General features: G+C 41.4%; 1 protein-coding gene across 3 annotated transcripts in view; it reads right to left on the bottom strand.

Moving 5' to 3' along the window:
- Positions 1 to 4,468: 4,468 nt before the first annotated feature.
- OGFOD3 (2-oxoglutarate and iron dependent oxygenase domain containing 3) overlaps positions 4,469 to 21,838 on the bottom strand; it is a 48,508-nt gene continuing 31,138 nt past the window's right edge. The window contains exon 9 of one of the 3 annotated variants that reach the window (XM_066565620.1): positions 4,469 to 5,927. In XM_066565620.1, coding sequence (XP_066421717.1) covers positions 5,821 to 5,927 — 107 coding nt within the window. In that variant the 3' untranslated portion in view covers positions 4,469 to 5,820. Of the gene's footprint in view, positions 6,313 to 16,056; positions 18,197 to 21,838 lie in introns of those variants that run through there. The other 2 variants (XM_066565619.1, XM_066565618.1) reach the window with 2 other exon arrangements.

Genomic DNA, 21,838 nt, shown 5'->3' with positions numbered 1-21,838 from the left:
GGAAATGGGAATTTTAGGAAAGGCAGAAGCCTTTTTCTTGTTGGGCCAGAGGCTGTCACTGCAAAACTCCATACGTGCTTTACAAGAAGGAAAATAATTTAATCATTAGAGATTTTTGTTCCAATGCCTCTTAGGATTTAGGGGTTTATAACAAAAAAACTCAACCCAGAGTGGGAAAGAAGAGCAGTTTCATCCTGAGTGCTCTCTCCTTCCTTTGTGGTGGATCTTCTCAGGTGGGAGATGCTGCAGCAATGGCAATTTTTCCACTTTTACTTGAAAAGACAAAGACCACTCCTTTATGGCCCAAATGAGGATGGTTGTTTTCACCAGACACAGCAGAATCCATCTGAACCTTATGGAATTTTTGCAGCCTTTACCTTCAGTCACTTTTTTAAAAATCATCTTTCTCTCCTCTTTCAAAGAACAAATTTGCAATAAAAGCTCAAAAGCCCCACATTATAATTCTGTCATGAGTTCCAGCAAGTCATTAACATTTTCACTCCTGTTTAAAAAGTCAGGTTTGGTGCTTGGGGTGTGACTGAGCATCAGGGGAGCCACCAAAAGAGAGGGGACTTGATGAGCATTTTGCACCTTGGGCTGCAAAGGGACACAGGGGGATTAACTGTGGGGAATGGGGGGGATGACAGAGTCCATAATTTATTATAATGTATTATAAACTAATGTAATGTAATATAATATTATATATATTACAAGAATATAATATATATTATGTTATGTTATTATATAGAGTATAATATGATGTGATATATGATATGATATAATATGGTATAATATAATAATTATAATTATATAATTATGTATTATAATAATATATAATAATGTATTATATTATTATATACAATGTATATAATTATTATTATATTATACCATATAATATAATACATTATGGTATAATATAATAATTATAGTGATATAATTATATATTATAATAATATATAATAATATATAATAAAATATAGTAATATAATATATAATGATATATAATGATATATAATAATATATAATAATATATAGTATAATATAATATAATATAATATAATATAATAATATATTATGTAATAATTTACTATTACATATATATTATATATAGAATAGAATAGAATAGAATAATATATATTATATATATTATATATATTTTATATATTATAATCTCTATGTAATCTGAGAGGAGAAAGCACGTAAAGCTCATAGCAGAGCCCACCCCTCAAGCCCCGAGTGCAGAAAACTTAAGAGAAATCCTCAGAGCAGCCCCAAAAAGTTCAGGATGTTTTGCCAGACCTCTGTCTGCTTTGAGGACACTCAGCTTTTCTGTCTCATTTCAGAGTCCCTCTGGTGGCAGCAGCAAGTTCCCATCCCGAGGTCTCAAGAGGAAAATTTGCTTTTTATTTCTAGGCTTTAAAACAGAAAGGTTGCCCCAAATCACAGCACAGCATTACAACATAAAGAGCATTTTATCCCTTTAAAGAACATTTCTTCAGCATCTGGAGGGGGAGAGCAGAGAAAAACCTCCTTCCAGGGGTTAAATTTCCTCTCCCATTTTTCTTCCTGTGCCAAACCCAGAGTAATTTCATTCCTGTCATTTTGCACAGCATCCTCCCAGCCAGCACCCACAGAAACTCCCAGGGCTGGTGACTCACTCCAAAACTGGGGGTTTTCTGCCTGTTAATATTGGGGTTTGCTGTTAGTTTCTGGTTTTTCTGGGGAATGGAGAGATGCTGAGTTAATGACTGTGATTTATGAGAAATAAATTGCTTTGTCTTCAAAACAGTAGCCACAGCTTTGCAGGGTGTAAGTAGCTTGTAAAGTTATTGTTATTAGCATTATACAAGTTTTTTGCCCTTGTTTGGGAATGTGTCTAAAGCACAGCAGGAGAAAGGATGGCAAAGTGTTGGGAGGGGTTGGATGGCTCAGGCTGAGCTTTGTGAAGGCAGAGGGAGAAACTCCTCCCAGCCAAACCTGTGGGATGCAACAAGCTTCTGTCAGACTCCCCAGAAAAATTAATATATTAATATTATAAAAATAATACTAATACAATATAGGTCAATATAATATAATATAATATAATATAATATAATATAATATAATATAATATAATATAATATAATATAATATAATATAATATAATATAATTACTATAATTACAATATATATAATATATAAATACAAAAAATATAATTACAACTTATAATATAATATATAATATATTATATATATAATATAATATAATATAAGTCACAACTATATAATATTATAATGTAACATAATATTAGTAGAATGTACTACTATTAATATAATAATAAAATGGATATTATTATTATTAAAATATTGATATATTAATGATAACTGGGAAACATTAATATATTAATATTATACTAAATATAGGTATACTAAAGTCTTAAATGGGAGGCCTATCAAAATTATATCAAATATATTTATTTTTAATCGTTAATATTTCAGCTCAGGAATGCAGCTTTCTGCCCACACTGAGTTGCTGGTTTGGCATATATCACTTTTGGGGGAAACTAATTTCAGTTTAACAAATGTGAATGGTCAAAACTGAGCTTTGTGATCTGTGGTCACAACTGGAGCCCAAAGAAAATGCTCCCAATGGAATTTACCAAAGCAAAACTGCTGCATCATTTTACTTTGGTCACCCACCCAAGAAAGGGAGAATTAAAAGAGGAAAGGGAGAAATGAATTCTGTAGAAGTCTTCAATGAAACATTTTGGTGAGCACTAGAAATCTTTCTACTGTCAGAGATGGGGTAAAGAGTTAAAAAGCAGGCATTAAACATTTATTAAAAAAGGCTGAACTTCAATACTGTGGAAGATCCCACCCAGACCCCCTCCATCGAGATATCTGGAAGGAAAGTAGTAAATAAATAGTAAATAAATAATAAATAAGCAGTAAATAAGTAAATAACAATCAAACTACCAGCAGTATCAGCCATGCTTGGCAGAGGCAGCAGCTCTAAAACCAAAGCCATGCTAACACTGGAGGAGTAAAATCTGCCAAGTTTGTTCCAGCTTGTTTTGGCCAATCTCTCTCTGAGGTTCTGTTAGTCCTTCCTTGTGCATTCCTGTTGGGATCTTGAATTCAGCTCCTGAATTCTTAACTAGAACCAAACATGATTCCATCCAAACAAAGCAAGGGAGATTCCTGAAGCTAAACGTGGTGTGTCCAAACACACAGCCTGTCAGAGACACTTCATTGTGTGCTCCTGCAAGCCAGGGATGTCCATCAAACTCACAGCCTTCTACCTCTGTTATTCTTTTAAATATCAGCCTGACATTTGAGAAGCACAAGGCTGCCTCTTGCAAGAAGCCTCTCAGGGAAAGGCACTACAGAGTAATTATTCTTGGGTACACTGAGCCTATCCTTCCAAAATCTGCAAGAATGGAGCAGGTAAATTAACTCTAATGTAAAAGGGGAGACAGAACAGCACCCCTGACACCTGCAGAGGGGACACTTGAACCCAAAGAGGCAGCAGCAGCAGTTCCTGTGCCAGGCTCCCACAGCCTCTCCCTGGCTGGCAGCATCCCCCAGCATTGCACTGCTCAAAATCCCAGTCATCCCACAGGTTTAAATCAAATTTCTCCTTTTTCTTTGTAACAAATGGGGTTTTTCTTTCATTTAACACCATAGAAGGCAATGTTTTACAGAAATGGCTTTATTGTAAAATCAGCTGGAGCTCCACATTTTGAAAGCAGCTTCCTGCCCTGGCAGTGGCCAGGTTAAGGGGTGGTAGCAGGAACATTTGAGGAGTCTGCAGCCCCTGCCTGCCCCATACCCTGCAGCCAAATACATTTATTTACCTTCCTTCACCTCAGCTGCTGCTGGGGGCTCAGAGGCTCCTTCCCCAAAAGCTCTGGTGGTGCTGATAGCTCAGGCAGGCTTAGAACAAGACAGGGAATGAAAACCAGGAGGGATTTCCCAGGGTTTGGTGTTGGAGCACTCCACAGTGCTGGAGCTGAGCACAGGGATTCACTGCAACAGGGCAGCTCAGAGCCCTGGATCCTGCTAGGAAATGACCTCAGGGGGGTCACTTGTGCTGCTCTTCATTGCCTAGAAAATAGCAATGCTCTTTCCAGTGTCTGTGGAAATTTTAAGGTCACATTTTATGGTGTCATTGTTGTGTGTGACAGGTTTTGAGGTGGTTGGATGAGAGGTGCTGTGTGTGGAGGGGAAAAGATCTCCTTGTAGGGGTAACTTGGGGTTCAGGGTAGTTATTCATGGTCAGACAGAAGAAATGTGTGGACCAGAACCTCTCTGCCTTTGATTTGTGGCAGTGGGCACTGAAGATGCTCCTTCACCCCTGCCCTGGCTGGAATGAACCTCCTCATACAAACATCAGCACTTCAGTGCACCAATATCATAATGGTGCATTTCAGTGCACCAGGATCATAAATGCAGGGCCACCAATGAAGGAAGGAATGATGCATCTGACTCCATCTTATCCGGCTAATTTATTACTTTATGATACTGTATTATATTAAAGAATACTGTGCTGTACTAAAGAATACAGAAAGGATACTTACAGAATGCTAAAGAGACAATCATGAAAACTTGTGACCTTCTTCAGAGTCCCAACACAGCTTGGCCCTGATTGGCCAAAGAGTAAAAACAACTCACAGCAGAATCCAATGGAACAATCACCTGTGGGTAAACAATCTCCAAACACATTCCAAGTAAACACTATGTACTATCCTATACCAAAGAATACACAAAAGATACTTTTATAAGTATAAAGATAGAGTATATCTTTTTAGCATAAGATATACTAAAATATAATAATGAAAACTTGTGACTCTTCCCAGAATCTTGGCACAGCTTGGCCCTGATTGGCCAAAGAGTGAAAACAACTCACAGAAGAGTCCAATGGAACAATCACCTGTGGGTAAACAATCTCCAAACACATTCCACATGAGCACAACACAGGAGAAGCAAATGAGATCAGAATTGTTTTCATTTTTTTTCTGAGGCCTCTCTCGCTGCCTTTCAGCTTCCCAGGAGGAAAACCCTGGGTGAAGGGATCATGGTCAGGGAACGTGACTGCCACACCCCAGCACCCTCCTTAAAGCCCTGCCTTGGGGAGAGACAACAGGAGGAGATGGGCAGGGAAGCAAAATCTCTCCTTTTCCTGCTGGGATCCTCATCCCCACATTGTGGGCTGGGATCAGTGGAGGTAAGGACACGTTACCCATGCAGAGGAGGCTGCACAGACAGAATTATCCCAACACTCATTACTGGCTGCTAAACACAGCAGAACCTCCCTGTCATTTTGCTGTTGGCATCCTTTTAGAATGATGAAATCTGTCGAGGAACCTCTGCCTGCCTGAGGCACAGCACAATTAATTCCCAACAACATAAGCAGAGGAAATAACAACCAACTAACTCTGTTTGGCTGCTTTCATGTGTTGGGCTTTTTTAATACAAAGGAGAGTTTCTTATGGAAGATGTCCCTCAAAATTCAAAGCATTGCTTCAATCCTTGCAGCAGCTTCTTTTAGGCCAGATGAGAAAGTGAAGCTCCACATCCTGTGGTGCCCAGTGTTAAAACTCCTTGCAGATCTCATTTAAGTGGGGAGAGACCACAGTGGGGGGATGGGGACAGGGCTGGAGCATCACTTGGGCTTTTACCTCCATCCATATAGGAGAATATTTTCCCTCCTGAGCATTGTGTGCTCAGGGGTATTTGGTATCTATCTCTGTTATGCAGAAAAAAAGGAAAAAAAACACAACAAGTTTTGGGTTTAGTCCAATAAAACTTTTATAAAGAAAAAAATTTAAAGAAAAATCTTTAAATCTGTAACTTCATGGTATGGGGAAGGTGTTTGCATCCCCCAGTTCCAGTTCTTGTGTTCACTGTTTCAGGTGTGGGGAGAAGGGCTTGGACAGCCACGCTCCCTGCAAAACACAGAGGTGAAATCCTTGATGTGTCACCCTGAATTCCTCATTGGTGAGAGCACAGAGAAATGGCTGCAGGCTGAGAGGAGCCTGAGGAAGGCAGTGCTGCATCACCTCACTGACCACAGGCAGATTTATCTCCTTTGCACTTCCAAAGTGACAAATGCTCAAAACCTCCAAGAGGTTGTGGCTCCTCCAATCCTTTAGGAAGGAAGGAAGAGTTTGTTCTGAACCTCAGCCTTCCCAACACACTTCAGAACAAAGTAAATTTATTTTTCTGCAAGAGAGAACACATTAGAACAAGCCAGATCTTGTATCTCCGGCAACACACCAGTCTTTTGCAAAGGCATCCTTGAACTTCTTCTACTTGCTTTCAGTTCAAATGCTGCAAAAAAAAAGGGAAAGTCGTTTTTAAACAGGTTTTTCAGGGCAAACTCTGTAAGGTAAATGCTGCAGAACACAAGAGTCATCAAAGCAGGTTGGTTTTAAAACCTGACAACCTTGACAGCCTCCTTGCAGCAGTGCAGAGCCAAGTCAGCTCTGCTGTTACGCATGGTTACAAAACTGGTGAATGAAATGAAATGGAATCCAAACCTGTCCAGAGTTGTAGCTCTCACACAAGCAGGACAAATTATGTGATGATAACTCCTGGAGAACTCCACTGGCTCCTCAAGTGAATATTTTGTCAAAATGCTCTAAATTAACAGAACTCACTCATTCTGAGTCTGGGCTGCTGAGAAGATGAAGCTCCTGGTGGGCTCTACATTATTTTAAATATCCCTTTTTTTTTTTTTTTCCAAGAGGACAAGGCTTAAGGCAGATCTCCAAGAGATCCTGTGATTTCAGGTAGAGAAGTGTTATGGGATATTCTCTCATTGCCCCAAAGGAAAAAGAATCAAGGTAAAGTATGAGCTAGAATTAATCTTTTCAGGCAGTAATGTCTTCTAAATTAATAAGGCAGAAGCAGCTGCTTTAGCAAAACAAACAGTGTCACAGACATATTTTCTGAAAAATACTTTGCTAGGATTTTTCTCCTGAGAAGCTGAGAAGCCTCAGAAATGAAATGTAACCAATGGTTATCTGCTGCTGTGGAATGCAACAGGTGCATCTGGGATTGGGCTCATGTGGTTGTTTTTAATTAATGGTCAATCACAGCCCAGCTGGCTTGGACTCTCTGTCCAGTCACAAAATTTTATTATCATTGCATTCCATTCCTTTCAAGCCTTCTGATGAAATCCTTTCTTCTGTTCTTTTAGCATAGTTTTAGTATATAATTTTCTTTTAAGATAATATATAATAAAATAATAAATCAGCCTTCTGAAACATGGAGTCAAGATTCTCATCTCTTCCCTCATGCTGAAAACCCACAAACACCACCACAAAACAGCACCTCAATAAAGCAGCTGGCAAGGGACTTCCCACTGGCCATCTCCACACACTGCCTCTGTTCCCCCTCGGCTTTCTGCTGGATTTTGGAGCTGCTGTGCTGGCAAGAGGATGGCAGCAACGCTGTCAGGATCCTTTCTCCCTGCTAAGTGTCCCAAAGCACCTCCCCATGGCACTCCAGGGCACTGCTTTCCCTCCAGCCTCCTTTCTTTACCCGAGAAGCTACAGAAAGGCAGCAGCTCCAGAGTCCTGGCAGCAGAGGATGGCTGGAGAAGGGCTGCAGGCTGATCTCAACCCTCAGTATGGGGTGAAATGTCCCTAAAGAGCCATTTCAGACTCTGCTTGTGAAGGGATCCCACCCTCTGCTGCAGTCCCCGGAACAGCAGCTCCTTTTCTCTTTCCCCATGCTGTGCATCCCTGTGATTTCTTTCAATCCCTGTCCTTTGGGATGTCACACACATTGCCATGCAGCACTCAGTGTCACCCAGATTTAGCATCTGCTCCTTCCCAGCCCCTCCTCAGCAGCAGGAGCTCCCACCCTTCCCCTCACCTGCACCGAGTCCCACAAGGAGCCCAAAAATCCCCTCCCAACCCCCCCACGGGGGCTTTCCTTCCACCACCACCTCCTTGCAGCGTCCAGGTGTGTCCTCCCCATCCATCCCGGCTGCTGAGAGCCAGAGCAAACCCTCCAGCCCCAGCAAAGCCCAACTCTCCCCCTGGGGTGGTCCCCACCACCCACCCGGGGCTGGGGGACACCGGGGTCTCCTTGTCTGGGGTGGGTGCAGTCAGAATTCCTGCAAGCAGCGGTTTCATTGTCTCTCCCCAACATAAACTGGACAAACTGATGGAGCCCAGGCCCTGAGGATAAACAGCACCCCCGGTGTTTAGAGAAGCTGTCTCCAGGAGGAGACAGGGCTGAGACCCAGGGAGCTCCCAGGGGACACGGCGGGGCTGCAGGGGTGGCACCTCCCTGGCAGGAGCCTTCCCCTGCTCTCAGGGGGAGAAAGCCCAGAAAAACCTCAAGATTATAACAATCTGAAAGTTATTTTGTAGAAATACGGAGGGTTTGTGGCACCTGGGGCTGTTGCACAAATTCTTGCCAAGGACTGGCTCCAGCCCAAAGGGAGCTCCCAGCTCCAAAACACCCATGTTGCAAAATGTTCATTTTTATGGAGTTTTCATATTTCTGATTCGTTTCAGCTTTTTAGCTGTTTAGGAATGGTAAATCCTCCTGTGGTTAGGAAGCATTTTTGGCTATTATCTCTAAAAAGAGCTCCAGTATTTGCAGTCAGGCTCACACTTATGAAGGAGACTGGGATTAGATAAGCTCATTAAGCCAAGCATTCTTTCCACACCTGTGTTCTTCCCAACAAAATAATAATTTTTCAGTTTCAGGGCTGTTAATTTAGAGACAGATTTTACTTGTCACACTGATGCAAACATGAACCCCTGGCATGCTCCATGACTAAAGCTGGCTCAGATGTGCTGTCCTCCCCTTGCAGGGCCATGGACACCAGTGGAAAATCCATGTCTGTATCTGAGTGATACAGCCTGGTGCAGCTGGACTGCTCAGAACGCACTCAGCAAGCAGGTGCTGCTATTAGTGAACTGAAATCTTATTAATTTAAAAGATTTGGAATATCCTGTGTCTCCTCTGCAGGACAAACAAGCCCTCAGCAGCTCCTGGGAGGAAGCTGTGGATGTCTAGAGCAGGAGTGACTGAGCCTTCTCCCAGCCCCACATCCATCCCCAGCCAGAGGGGAATAAAACCAGGGCTCACTAACCCTGATATCTGCTTTTCAAGCTAATTGATCCACTGACTCATTCCCTCAGTTTCATTCATTATAAACAAGGCTTTAAGGTTCAAAGATTTCTGGGTTTTTTTTTGTTCTGTCTAACAAGAGGCCGTGGCAGTTCCTAATGACCCTGTGGTGTTTGTAAATTTAACACAGAAACCTTTATCAGTGCACCACAATTACAGAATTGTTACACCTCCCACTCCAGGGCAGCTGGGCCATCAAACATCTTCATTTCTGCCTTGCCCAGATCCTGCAAATCACAAACCTGGCCTGACCAGAGGACAGAATCATTCATTTAGACCTGAACATCTCAGAAATATCTTCCTGTACAACTCAGCTATGGAAAGGTTTTTGATTACTGCCCTTTTGTGCATGCTTTATGGCTGAAGTATTTCATTTAAGAAGAATGATTAGGAAGAGGACAAGTTTTAGCAGTCTGCTCCAAACCCTTAAATAGAAAAATTAGCAACAGAGTCAAAACGTGTTTAACTTGCATTGAAGGTGATAATTTTTGCAGCACTGGAATTCACTGACTCACACCCATCTGGAGGTGCTAAAGGCATTAAAAAAAACAAAGTCAAGAGGTCTCGAGTTGCTGGCAGCTGAGCACTGCTCCAGGAGGGCACAGCATTCCTGAGGAATCCAGAGTCTTGTGCTGCTGCTGAGGCAGAGCGAGGAGATTTGTCCTGCTCGTGGTCTAAAGGGATCAAGATCTCCATCAAAATGTGTCCCTACAAAGGGAAAAGGGGCAGGGGGAGGACTGGGTTTCCAGGTACTGAGGAGCAGGTGCAGATTCCCTACAGCCCCACTAAAAGATTAATAAATAAATTTTTTTCTGTTTTTTTTTTTTTCTTACAGCTCCAAAATCCACAAAATTTTCAAACCTTTTTTTTTTGTCCCAAAGGGAAACTTTCTGTACACTTCTGTATATTTATTAATTCAGTTCTTGGATTGTTTCTTATTTACAGGTCTAAATTCTGTCCAGTTCCAGAAAAGGTGCAACAGACACAAGCTATGTGTGGAGGACACCATCACTTAAAAAATGCCCATTTGATACACAAAATTAATGCAGAAGAAAGCATAATCCATCATTTTTTAAATAGGGGGATGCAGCATCACTTAACTTATTTTAGCATATTCACTGCTCATTATTAATCCAAGCAGAGGATGGACAGGATAAATACCTGAAACAAGTGGTTATCAGGAGGTGCTAGTGAAAATTTTGTAAAACCCACAAATTTTCAAACCTTTTTTTTTTTTGTCCCAAAGGAAAACTTTCTGTACACTTCTGTATATTTATTAATTCAGTTCTTGGATTGTTTCTTATTTACAGGTCTAAATTCTGTCCAGTTCCAGAAAAGGTGCAACAGACACAAGCTATGTGTGGAGGACACCATCACTTAAAAAATGCCCATTTGATACACAAAATTAATGCAGAAGAAAGCATAATCCATCATTTTTTAAATAGGGGGATGCAGCATCACTTAACTTATTTTAGCATATTCACTGCTCATTATTAATCCAAGCAGAGGATGGACAGGATAAATACCTGAAACAAGTGGTTATCAGGAGGTGCTAGTGAAAATTTTGTAAAACCCACAAATTTTCAAACCTTTTTTTTTTTTGTCCCAAAGGAAAACTTTCTGTACACTTCTGTATATTTATTAATTCAGTTCTTGGATTGTTTCTTATTTACAGGTCTAAATTCTGTCCAGTTCCAGAAAAGGTGCAACAGACACAAGCTATGTGTGGAGGACACCATCACTTAAAAAATGCCCATTTGATACACAAAATAAATGCAGAAGAAAGCATAATCCATCATTTTTTAAATAGGTGGATGCAGCATCACTTAACTTATTTTAGCATATTCACTGCTCATTATTCATTCAAGCAGAGGATGGACAGTATAAATACCTGAAACAAGTGGTTATCAGGAGGTGCTAGTGAAAATTTTGTAAAACCCACAAATTTTCAAACCTTTTTTTTTTTTTTTTGTCCCAAAGGGAAACTTTCTGTACACTTCTGTATATTTATTAATTCAGTTTAAATTTCTTCTTGGATTGTTTCTCATTTACAGGTCCAAATTCTGTCCAGTTCCAGAAAAGGTGCAACAGACACAAGCTATGTGTGGAGGACACCATCACTTAAAAAATGCCCATTTGATAAATGCAGAAGAAAGCATAATAAATATGTGGATGCAGCATCACTTAACTTATTTTAGCATATTCACTGCTCATTATTCATTCAAGCAGAGGATGGACAGGATAAATACCTGAAACGAGTGGTTATCAAGAGGTGCTATTGAAAATTTTGTAAAAGGTTTGAACAGGGAGGGTTTTGCTGCCTGAAAGCTCTCAGTTTCCAGCTGTCTGATCTAATGAAACAATAGAGCAGAGTGAGGAGGAGGAGGAGAAAATGTCAGTTCCGAGTGACACAGCCACGTCAGTGTGGGAGAAATCTCCTGTAGCTGCTCTCTGCCTAACATAATCTGAAATTTACCTTCCAACATCATCTGAAATTTATCTTCCCCCCTGCTTGGCTGGCTTCTGTAAAATTGCTTTTTCCCTACTAGTCAAAGTTTATTTTGATCATGTTTATCATCCCTGTGGAAAGGAATGACTCTCAAATTAATTCCTATTTTCCTTTAGTATAAAGAAACCAAGAAAACACACATTTATGGCCTGTAGCAAAGTAGAAATAATCCAAGATCACTTCTCTCATTTCTTTTGTGTTGGGAAATGTGGGGACTAAATGGGCTCAGGGTTTGTCTTCTTTCAGAGCAGCTTTTTAAGTCTTGAATCACCTGGTAAAAGCTTCTTCTTCCAAGGTTATTCAGTGAAGCACAATTAAAAGCCCATTATGCAGGGAGGACTCCCAGAACACGTCTGCTTTTCAGGAACATAAATCAGAAATAAACACAATTCCCTGCTAGAGGGGATGGAAGAAGCCACCACCCTGAGCCAAGACATGCAGAATGACTCCATTAGGAGCTGCCTCTGTTTATTCCCACAAGATTTAATGGTCTGGCTGGCAAGTTCATATGCTGAGAGGTCACCTCCAAGGTAGGAATCCACCCAGAGACCTTCCCCTGGCAGGGAAAAGCTCTCTCAAAAGAAAACAGCAAGATTTTATTTTTTTTTTTTTTCTGTGGAGTCAGCAGCAAAGTGTCCAGGCATCTACACAAACAGCTTAAATGAATTGTATAAACTGAGGAACAAGAAAGAGACAAATCCTCAAGGTGTCTGAACAGGAAAATTGTGGCTCAGGAACTCAGCTGGTGCTTTTTTGGGGGGTGGAGGGGCTGCTGTGGTTTGTTAATAAAAGAACAGGAAGGGTGTCCGTGTCTAAAATGAGATTTTTTTGGACACTGGAGGACTAATCCAAGAAATTCCCAGGAACATGGAAGATGAACAATGAACACTCCACAAATCTCAGCTTCTCCCTATAAATAGAATATTTCCTTCAGAGAGGGGAAGGTTTCAGTGCAGCTCATTCTGAACCATCAGCCTGACCTGGCAGCTCATGGATTCACCCCACCATGGGTTCCTTGGGCAGCCTCAGCATTATTCAGCAGCAAACCAAGATATTTTTAATTAGATGCATCTCAATACTACAAAAATAAAGCAGATGGTACTTCCAGGCTGCTTTATTGATTCCAGAGTAAGAATTATTCAAGCAAAGCATCTCTTGTGGTCCCAAGGTCTGACTCACCCTGGTCTCTGTTCCAAAATTCCCTCCTTGTTGTCCAGGAGGTACCAGGAAACACAAGAATGCTCAATAATGCTCACCTTGTCCTTATTTCATCTTTACAGGAAAACAGGCAAGATGGAAAGAAACATTTCTGAAATAATTGGGCTAAACATGGAAAATGCCTCTGCTAGAAGAAAAACAGAAGTATTTGGGAATAAAACAAATGCTGAGGAATGAAAAATCTCCAGAAATGGAGTTAGAAATAATTCTAATAAAGATTAATTAGAGATTCATTAAATTAATATTAATAAAATTTAATTGAATTAGATAGTACATCTAATTGATGTACTCTTTAATAGTAATATTCAATACTAATATCTATTAAATATAAATATTAATATCTAATAGTCATATAATATTTAATACTATTAAATACTATTTAATGTAATACAATTTAATAATTATTTGTTAATAAAAATACTATTAATACTATTAATGCTCTCAATACTATTAAATACTAATTAATCATACTTATATTTAATAGAAATACTATGTAATATTAAATACAATAAATACGAATAAAAATTAATGAAATTCCTATTAATAAATATAGGATTTCTATTAATAAATAGAAAATAATAAAAATTTACAATTTTTACGATTAATTAATTGTAAAAATTAATTTTACAATTAATACCTCATGTTAGCTAAAAGGAAAAGAGGAAAAAAACAGCTGCTCTGCAGTGCTAGCAAGCCAGTCAGTGAATAAATAATGCCCTGAGCTCTACTTGGGACAGAAGTGGGAGGTGAAATGAGTGATTTGAGGGGAGATGATGGACACACTCAAAAGATGTGTACTTGGGAAATCAGACATTTATTTATTTCTTTTGCACAGCCCACCCTGGAAAATTTCAGTTTTTTAGCTATACAAAGCCAGCAGCACTCACAGAAGATAAAAAATGGCCACACTTTTTTATTTTGGGGGATAAATTAAGAATCAGGAGGAGAGAGCTGAAAGCAGGGCTCAGCCAAGGATGTAAAATGAACTTTCAGCTTCCTGAGGGTGCTCCCAAGGCCCCGAGCAAGGCAGAGCTGCAGCTCCCAGGGTGCTGCCCCGGAGCAGGGGGCACTCAGCTGAGGATTCCCACCCTCCAGGAGATGCCTCGGCTGCATTTCCCAGGCTGGGACAATCCGTGTGTGCCAGAGCCACCTGGGGTTCAGAGAGGAAATAACTCTTCTGCTGCTCCTGCAATGTGTGCTTGGAATTCCACAAAAGACTCAGAAAAGGGAGCTGGGATTTTACTTTATTTTATTTTATTTCATTTTATTTCATTTTATTTATTTTATTTTTAATTTCTTCTCATTTAATTGATTTTTATTCTACTTTTTTTTTTTCACTTGGAGAAGGTAGATTCGTTGTATTTATTCTTCCCCACTCAAAGAGCCCTGACCTCCAGCAGCATTTCCTGGTTTTAGAATTTAGAATTTAGACAAGACAAAAATATTGCACAGAGGTCTCCATGGGCAGCTTAGAGAAGCAAATCCCCTGCAAACACTGTGCAAGGATATTTGGATGGAGAAGGAACACCAGGAGCTCTTTAAAAACAAAATAATCTTCTTTTAATGGGGAAAGGAGAGCTGCGAGGGAGCAATTCAATACCAAGAAATGCAATTGAAGAAACAAAACCAGATTTCCTTAGTCACAGTGATCTTCAATGCCTTTTCAGCTAATTTATTTCAATGTGCTATTATCAGGTGCTACAACCTCCTAAAGCACACAGCTTTTGACCTTAAAAATAAGACATGAAGTTGAATTTATGCTAAAATTCCAAATTAAAATCTTTCTGTGAATTTGATATCCTTGTAAACATTTCTGGACTTGAAATTGAGATGGAGTGCAGAATATTTCAGGTGGATTATACAGGAATTCACCCACCATGGTTGGTGCAGAATATTTCAGGTGGATTATACAGGAATTCACCCACCATGGCTGGTGCAGAATATTTCAGGTGGATTATACACATTCAGGAAAATCTCAACAGAAATGTATCTTCCTAAACCTTCAGTTGATTTACAAGGAATTCAGAGCCACAATGATTCCATAACTGCTTACACAATAAAAATGTTACCCATGAGAGATGCCAAGAAGCCCACCTAGAGTTCCCAGAATCACAGGGGACAAAAAAATTAAAATTGAATGCATGCTACAGGACTGAAAGGTAGGTGTACACTAAAAACCTAATGTGACCACAAAACCTGTCAATTTTTCAGAAGTTCCTGATATTCCACGAAACATTTGAATGGAAATATGGTTTTAAAAGTAGCACAACTTCCCAGAAGTCCTCAGGAGGCTCCACTCACTCTCACTGTAGGGAGTCCAATCTGGCTTGCTCTCCTGCTGCATTTTCTATTTTACTCTGGGGCTTTTCACACCAGCAGCCTTTCCCTTTCCTTTCAAGTAATTTATTCCCAAATCCAACCCAGCATTCCCAGACACTTGTAATGAGTCTGCTTTCAGGTGCAAAGCTGTAATTTTACCATCAGCATTGGGCCCCAATTCCCAGCGCACAAGCTCTGACCTTTCTTGACTTTAACTCTTCAGAAAGGTCCTCACACAGCTGGGACACACCCAGCCACGTTCTGGCATCACCTCTGCTCAGCTGAGAGCACTTCTCTGCAGCAGTTTGGCATCAGATTGATGCCACTTGAATTATTTCTTCATTACTTGAAGAAATCCTGCCCTTGGAGCAGTCAGAGTTCTAAAAAATCAGAGCCCTGCAGTTCCCAGTAGCAACAGGCAGCTGAGCCTCCAAGAGGACAGAAATTAATATATTTCAAGTTCAGAGTTACATGCCATCACCTGGAGAGACCCTTAATAAAAAGTTATTCAGGGTATTTAAGTGGCCTAAAATAAATTCAACCAAGTTTGTTCTTATTAAGCAGTGAATTCAAATTCCACTGTGCCCCAGGAACGTTCTACAATTACTGCTTCCTGCTGGAGGCCACCTTCACAAACTTTTATATTGCACTTTATTTCCTCATTTGCCATTTAAATTCTCCCTAGATTTAGGCATTGCTTTTAGTAGTCTGAATATTGAAGCTCTAAATAGAAGAATCTCAGTGGCACTAAAACATACAAAATATTTGGCTTTTTTCCAAAGAAGAGCTCTCCTACCATGCACAGTGCAAAATTCCCCAACAAATCACAGGTTTGGTCACCATATTGCCCAGATTACTGAGGTTTAAAAACTCCAAAAGACAAAAACCAGCTTGATTTTATTTCTGAACATCCACCAGCTCCCACCATGGGCTGCAGTTATTACAGGACACAGGATCTTCAGAAGATGAAAATACAAGAGGAGAGGAGCTGAGATTTCCCCCGTGGGCTGAGATGATCTTGTTGGGCAGGATTTGACAGAAGTGCCACTCACAGGAGTAACCAGCAAACACAGGGCCATTCATGTCAGGCTTTTGCCCTACATTTAAATCTCATTTAAAACTACATTTGAATCAAGCTCAATCCACTGAAGATGCTGGTGATCTTGGTCTGCTTTCACACAGACTTAAAATATGGTGTAATGCAAATTCCTTAGAAAAAAACGGCTTTAAGACAAGTATTTCAATATGAAACCCAAGTGACTTTAATATTTCCTAGCATCCAGCCAATTTAACAATTCTCCCTGGTTAGTACAGACAAGGAAGACTTTTTCAGGTTTCAGAACAAAGAAATGAAATTACAGAGGACTAATCTTGCTGGTGTGCCCAGTGAGAGCCCTCACAAGTCCAAGTGTCCTCTTATTCCTCTTTATATTGATCTTCACTGTAATTCCCCCCAGTACTTATTATTTCCACAAAAAAATTCTAAACCGTATGCATAAAATTAAAATAAATAAAAAAAACCAAAAACAAAGCACATTCCCAGATTTTCAGTGTTTCACAGAAATTATACATCCAGAAATTATACACCCAGGTAATAAACCAGATCAATGTGGTTATTTCAGAATTTGATTGAGAAAAAAAAATTAGGTTTTTCTACCGTTTATTTATCAACCTCCTGACCCACAGAAATCTTTGTCTGCAGTAAAAACCTTGAAGTATTTGGCAGGATTATGCATGTGTTTGCACACAGCTCCTCTTGGAGTAACCTGCATTTTAATATTCAGGATTGTGATTAACAAAAAAAGTCTTCATACTAAACTGGAAAAGAGAAATCAAAAAATAGCTACTGACAGACTTCCTGAATATTGAATCGGTAGCAATTAAATTTTAAAAAAAGTTCCAAGGCCCAGGGTATTCCCCACTGATCCCACACTCAGAGAATCCATCCCTCTCAACAGAGGGTGTGTTCTAGACAGGAACATTCAATTAACTCAGGTCTCAATTAACTGAGGCTCAATTCACTGAGGTCAGACTTTCTACACCACCTTAGTAATGAAGAGACTGAAGAAGTGAACAGGTAACAGCAGCCTGGGGGGTCACATCAAGGCATGGCCCAAAAGATTGTTTGTATGTTTCAAACTGAAGATTTTTTTAAAATATTTTTAAAATGAAGAGCCCACTTTCTCTTCTTTGTGGAGCCCATTCTCTCTTTTTTGTGGAGACCCATTCCCTCTTTTTTGTGGAGCCCATTCTTGCTTCTTTGTGGAGCTCATTCCCTCTTTTTTGTGGAGTCCATTCTTGCTTCTTTGTGGAGCCCATTCTCTTTTTTTTGTGGAGACCCATTCCCTCTTTTTTGTGGAGCCCATTCTTGCTTCTTTGTGGAGCCAATTCTCTTTTTTTTTGTGGAGCCCATTCCCTCTTTTTTGTGGAGCCCATTCTCTCTTTTTTGTGGAGCCCATTCCCTCTTTTTTGTGGAGCCCATTCTTGCTTCTTTGTGGAGCCCATTCCCTCTTTTTTGTGGAGCCCATTCTTGCTTCTTTGTGGAGCCCATTCCCTCGTTTTTGTGGAGCCCATCCTCTTTTCTTTGTGGAGCCCATTCCCTCTTTTTTGTGGAGCCCATTCTTGCTTCTTTGTGGAGCCCATTCCCTCGTTTTTGTGGAGCCCATCCTCTCTTCTTTGCAGTCTGTCCCCTAGGCACATGAAGTCAAACCATTTTCAGAGTGCATCAAATTTAGGATGGTCCTTGAGCCACCATTTGCAATATTTCTGGAAAGGGAGCTGTGAAATCCAAGTGTGTGCCAGCTGTTGCCACAGCTGGGCAGTTCTGCTTGCAGCTGAGGTTCCAAGAGCCCTGGCAGGCTGCTGTCCCTCAGGGCTGCCCTGTGGCCCTGGGGTCCCCGATGCCGTGCTGGGGGTCGCAGCTGAAGGAGATGGTGATGGCAAAGCGAGTGCCCCAGCTCACCCTCTCCACCCGGTGCAGGTTCTCCGAGCCCGAGGTGAAAAACGACACCCGGCCTGCAGGGACAAGAGTTTAACCCTTCAGGGGAGCTCTGCCATCAGCTGCAGCTCTCCCTCCACAGCTCTGCTGCTCTCCAGTGACCTGGGAGCCCACAGGTGACCACAGACAAACTGCAACGAGCTCACACTGCCCTCTGACAGCTTTTAACCCTTTAAACATACATCACCCATTCATGCTATGAGCTCACACTGCACTCTGACAGCTTTTAACCCTTTAAACATACATTAACCCTTCATGCTATGAGCTCACACTGCACTCTGACAGCTTTTAACCCTTTAAATATACATTAACCCTTCATGCTATGAGCTCACAATGCACTCTGACAGCTTTTAACCCTTTAAACATACATTAACCCTTCATGCTATGAGCTCACACTGCACTCTGACAGCTTTTAACCCTTTAAATATACATTAACCCTTCATGCTATGAGCTCACACTGCACTCTGACAGCTTTTAACCCTTTCAAACATACATTAACCCTTCATGCTATGAGCTCACACTGCACTCTGACAGCTTTTAACCCTTTCAAACATACATTAATCCTTGGTGCCACAAAGCTGGGCATGCAATCCTATCATCACAGTGGGTAATAATTAGCATTGATTCACAGAAGGCTGATCAATCTCTATCTCTATTAAGAAACCCATTGCTTTTATAGACAGTTATGATACAGGTAGACTTGACTGGTCTTCCAATCAAATCACCAGTGGCTAATTAAGAGAGCACCCTTTGGGAAACAAATCTCCATAACACATTCCCCATGTTCACAGCAACAGGTGCAGCAAGTTAAGATTGCAATTGCTTCCCTTTCTTTTCTCTGATCCTCTAACAGACTTTCTCAGGCAATGCCTGGGAAAGTTGTGTGTTTCTCTTTGTGGCCAGAGAGCTGCTGCCACAGAATCCCACCAAAGCTACTTTATAGAAGGCAGGAGGAAGCCAAGAACACGGCAGCCAGTTCTTAGTTGCCTCAATTAAAAGCAAAAAAGTGCAACTCTAGTGACTGTCAGCAAATTGTACTGATTTCCTCCCTGCTCCCCTTCTAGTCCTGGCTCTGATTTTAGACCAAGAGGTGGCAAAAAGCCTTTGTGACAAAACCTCAGCAGGTTTCCAAGCAGCTGTGGCAGATGTCAGCATTGCACCAAGTGTTTGCTATCACTTTCTGTGCCTGCTCTGATCAGGTCACAAAGTCACACATCAGCCATGCACAAATTCACTCTCCTTAGAAAGAGCCACTCCGTCCATGCATGGGCTTGGCAGTTCTTTTATAGATACAAGTGCTCAGTGCTGTGCCTGCCCCAAGCCTTGACCATCACTACCCTGCCTGGGGACACTCTGGGCCTCAGGTGGCACCAGGTGAGATGGAAATGCAGTGACTTTGATGCTGACAGCAGAGCACACTGCCATCCCTCTCAATGGGACAGCAGAATGGAGCCCTCTGCATTGCCACATTAATAAACTCTTCTGAGAATGTACAGGTTTGATGCCTGATGTCCAGCAGGTAACTCTGAACTGACACAGCTCCATGGGACTGCTCCAGTTCTCCTGAGGAAGCCAAAATTTCTCACCTGCACAGCTCCCTCACCCCAACAGCACGTGGCTTTCCTGCTCAGGCTTTCCCCCCACTGTTCGCAATTGAGTTTGTTTAAAATCTGAAGCCTGCCCAAAGTCTGCACAACAACAACAACATGAGCTATTCCAGCCCTTACCCCACCTCCTCAGCTGAAATGGGCACCAGGCACATCACTGGGTTTGTCTTCTAAAAGGGACCCCAAAGATCCAGAAGTTCCTTTGCCTGCACCCTCCTGAGCAGCACACAGGGGGATCTGGACAAACCTGGACTGGCTTTATGGGTTCCCCACTAACCCCTGAGTTCCTGTCATGTTCAGCTGCAGCTCACATCTAATCCTCAGAGTGCACTTCAGAGGCTTTCATAGCAATTTCATCCCTTCTGTGCCTGCCCCTCAGTAATGGGTGAAGTCAGACACGGAGAGAACAGATCCATTTGTGGGCACAGCTCATTCCCACCTGGCTGTCCTGCTTTTCTGGATGAAAAACTAAATGAAGGCAACGTGCTCCTGTCCCACCAGTGTTGCAATGAACAGTGCTGTCCTCAAGGATTCCATACAGAATCCCTGTGTCATGAGGCTTTTTCCCCTTTTAAACCATATTTCAACTTCATTAAAGTACATTATTATTGGTCCCTCACCTGCTCACCCAAAACTTTGCCTTAAACTGACTTTCAAGCTGTTTTGTTTGATCTCTGACTAGAAGTAGTAGTAATTCACAGCTAGACAAAGTTCAGTGTGTTAAGCCAGTTAAATTGATTTTTTTGGCTATACTGAATGTCTTTTAAGTTCTTTCTTTAATAAATATGTCTTGATATATATGATATCAGTGTGCTCCCATATGCATCAACTGGGGTCTCTGGGTAACTGTACAAGGATATAGTCAAAGATGCTTTTTCCTCACTGGGGAAGAATTTCTTTTAGACTTCCTTCCTTTACAATATTTTTGAAGCAAAACCACACTCTTTCCACTGTACATTATTTTTATCAGTACAAATGTTCAAAAAGAGGGTAGAGAATGTTAATTCCCATCCCATCTGTGCCCCTGCTCTCCTCCCTGGACACCAGGGAAGGGAAGCAAAGCAGGGCTGGGGGAATGGGAAGAGCCTCAGCCCCATCCACTGCCCATGGCTGGGAACACTGAGCTGCTGCTCAGAGGGAAGGAAGGGAGCTGGGGGTGCTCAGCCTGGAGAAAAGGAGACTCAGGGCTGCCCTCATCACTCTCACAGCTCCTGAAAGGTGCCTGTGCTCAGCTGGGGCTGGGCTCTTTCTCCAGCAGCACTGACACAACCAGAGCACACAGCCTCGAGCTGCACCAAGGGAAACACAGGTTGGATATCAGGAAAAAGTGTTTTACAGAAAGGGTGATAAAGTTCTGGAATGGCTGCCCGGGGAGGTGGTGGAGTCCCCATCCCTGGGTGTGTTTAACAAAGCCTGGATGTGGCACTGGGGGCCAGGGTTTGGTTGAGGGGTTGGGGCTGGGTTGGACTCAATGATCTTTGAGGTCTCTTCCAACCCAGTGATTCTGGGAATTCTGTGAATTCTGTGAAGCAACTCCTCTGCCTGGTTAAAGGGAAGCAGGAACAGTTTATTTGGCACCACAGATCTTTCATCTCATGCACTGACAGCTTCCACTCTCTGCCTAACATTTATCAGCTCTAAATGTTCCTCAGGAAAGAAGGAAAAATTGCATCTCAGCTGCTGAGTGACAGCCAGACAGAAGCACTGCCAGGGAAAATGCACAACAGTTGTCTTCTCATCCTCTGCATCTGTTTAGGATTAATCTCCAATTCATTCTCATGTACAGTGTCCAAGAAACTCCATCACATCATTAGGCAAATAAACTGGTAATAATGTTTTCTACCAGCACACAATAAAATTTATTTAACTAATTCAATTATTTATTTTAAAATGATAAATTGGGAGAATTTCAATGCTTTAAGCAAATCCCACAAGAGGAACCTGAACTGACTCTGCAAGTGCCCTGATCTGGGGTGAAGAAAGCACCCCAGAAGAGAGGGCACAAGCTTCTCTGAACCATTTTGCTACATTTATGTCGAGCACAGAAGAATA

This window comes from Molothrus aeneus, chromosome 25, assembly GCF_037042795.1.
Source record: "Molothrus aeneus isolate 106 chromosome 25, BPBGC_Maene_1.0, whole genome shotgun sequence".
In the NCBI taxonomy this organism is placed as follows: domain Eukaryota; kingdom Metazoa; phylum Chordata; class Aves; order Passeriformes; family Icteridae; genus Molothrus; species Molothrus aeneus.
Note: the sequence above shows the minus strand (reverse complement) of the source record. Positions and strands in the feature narration are given on the sequence as shown.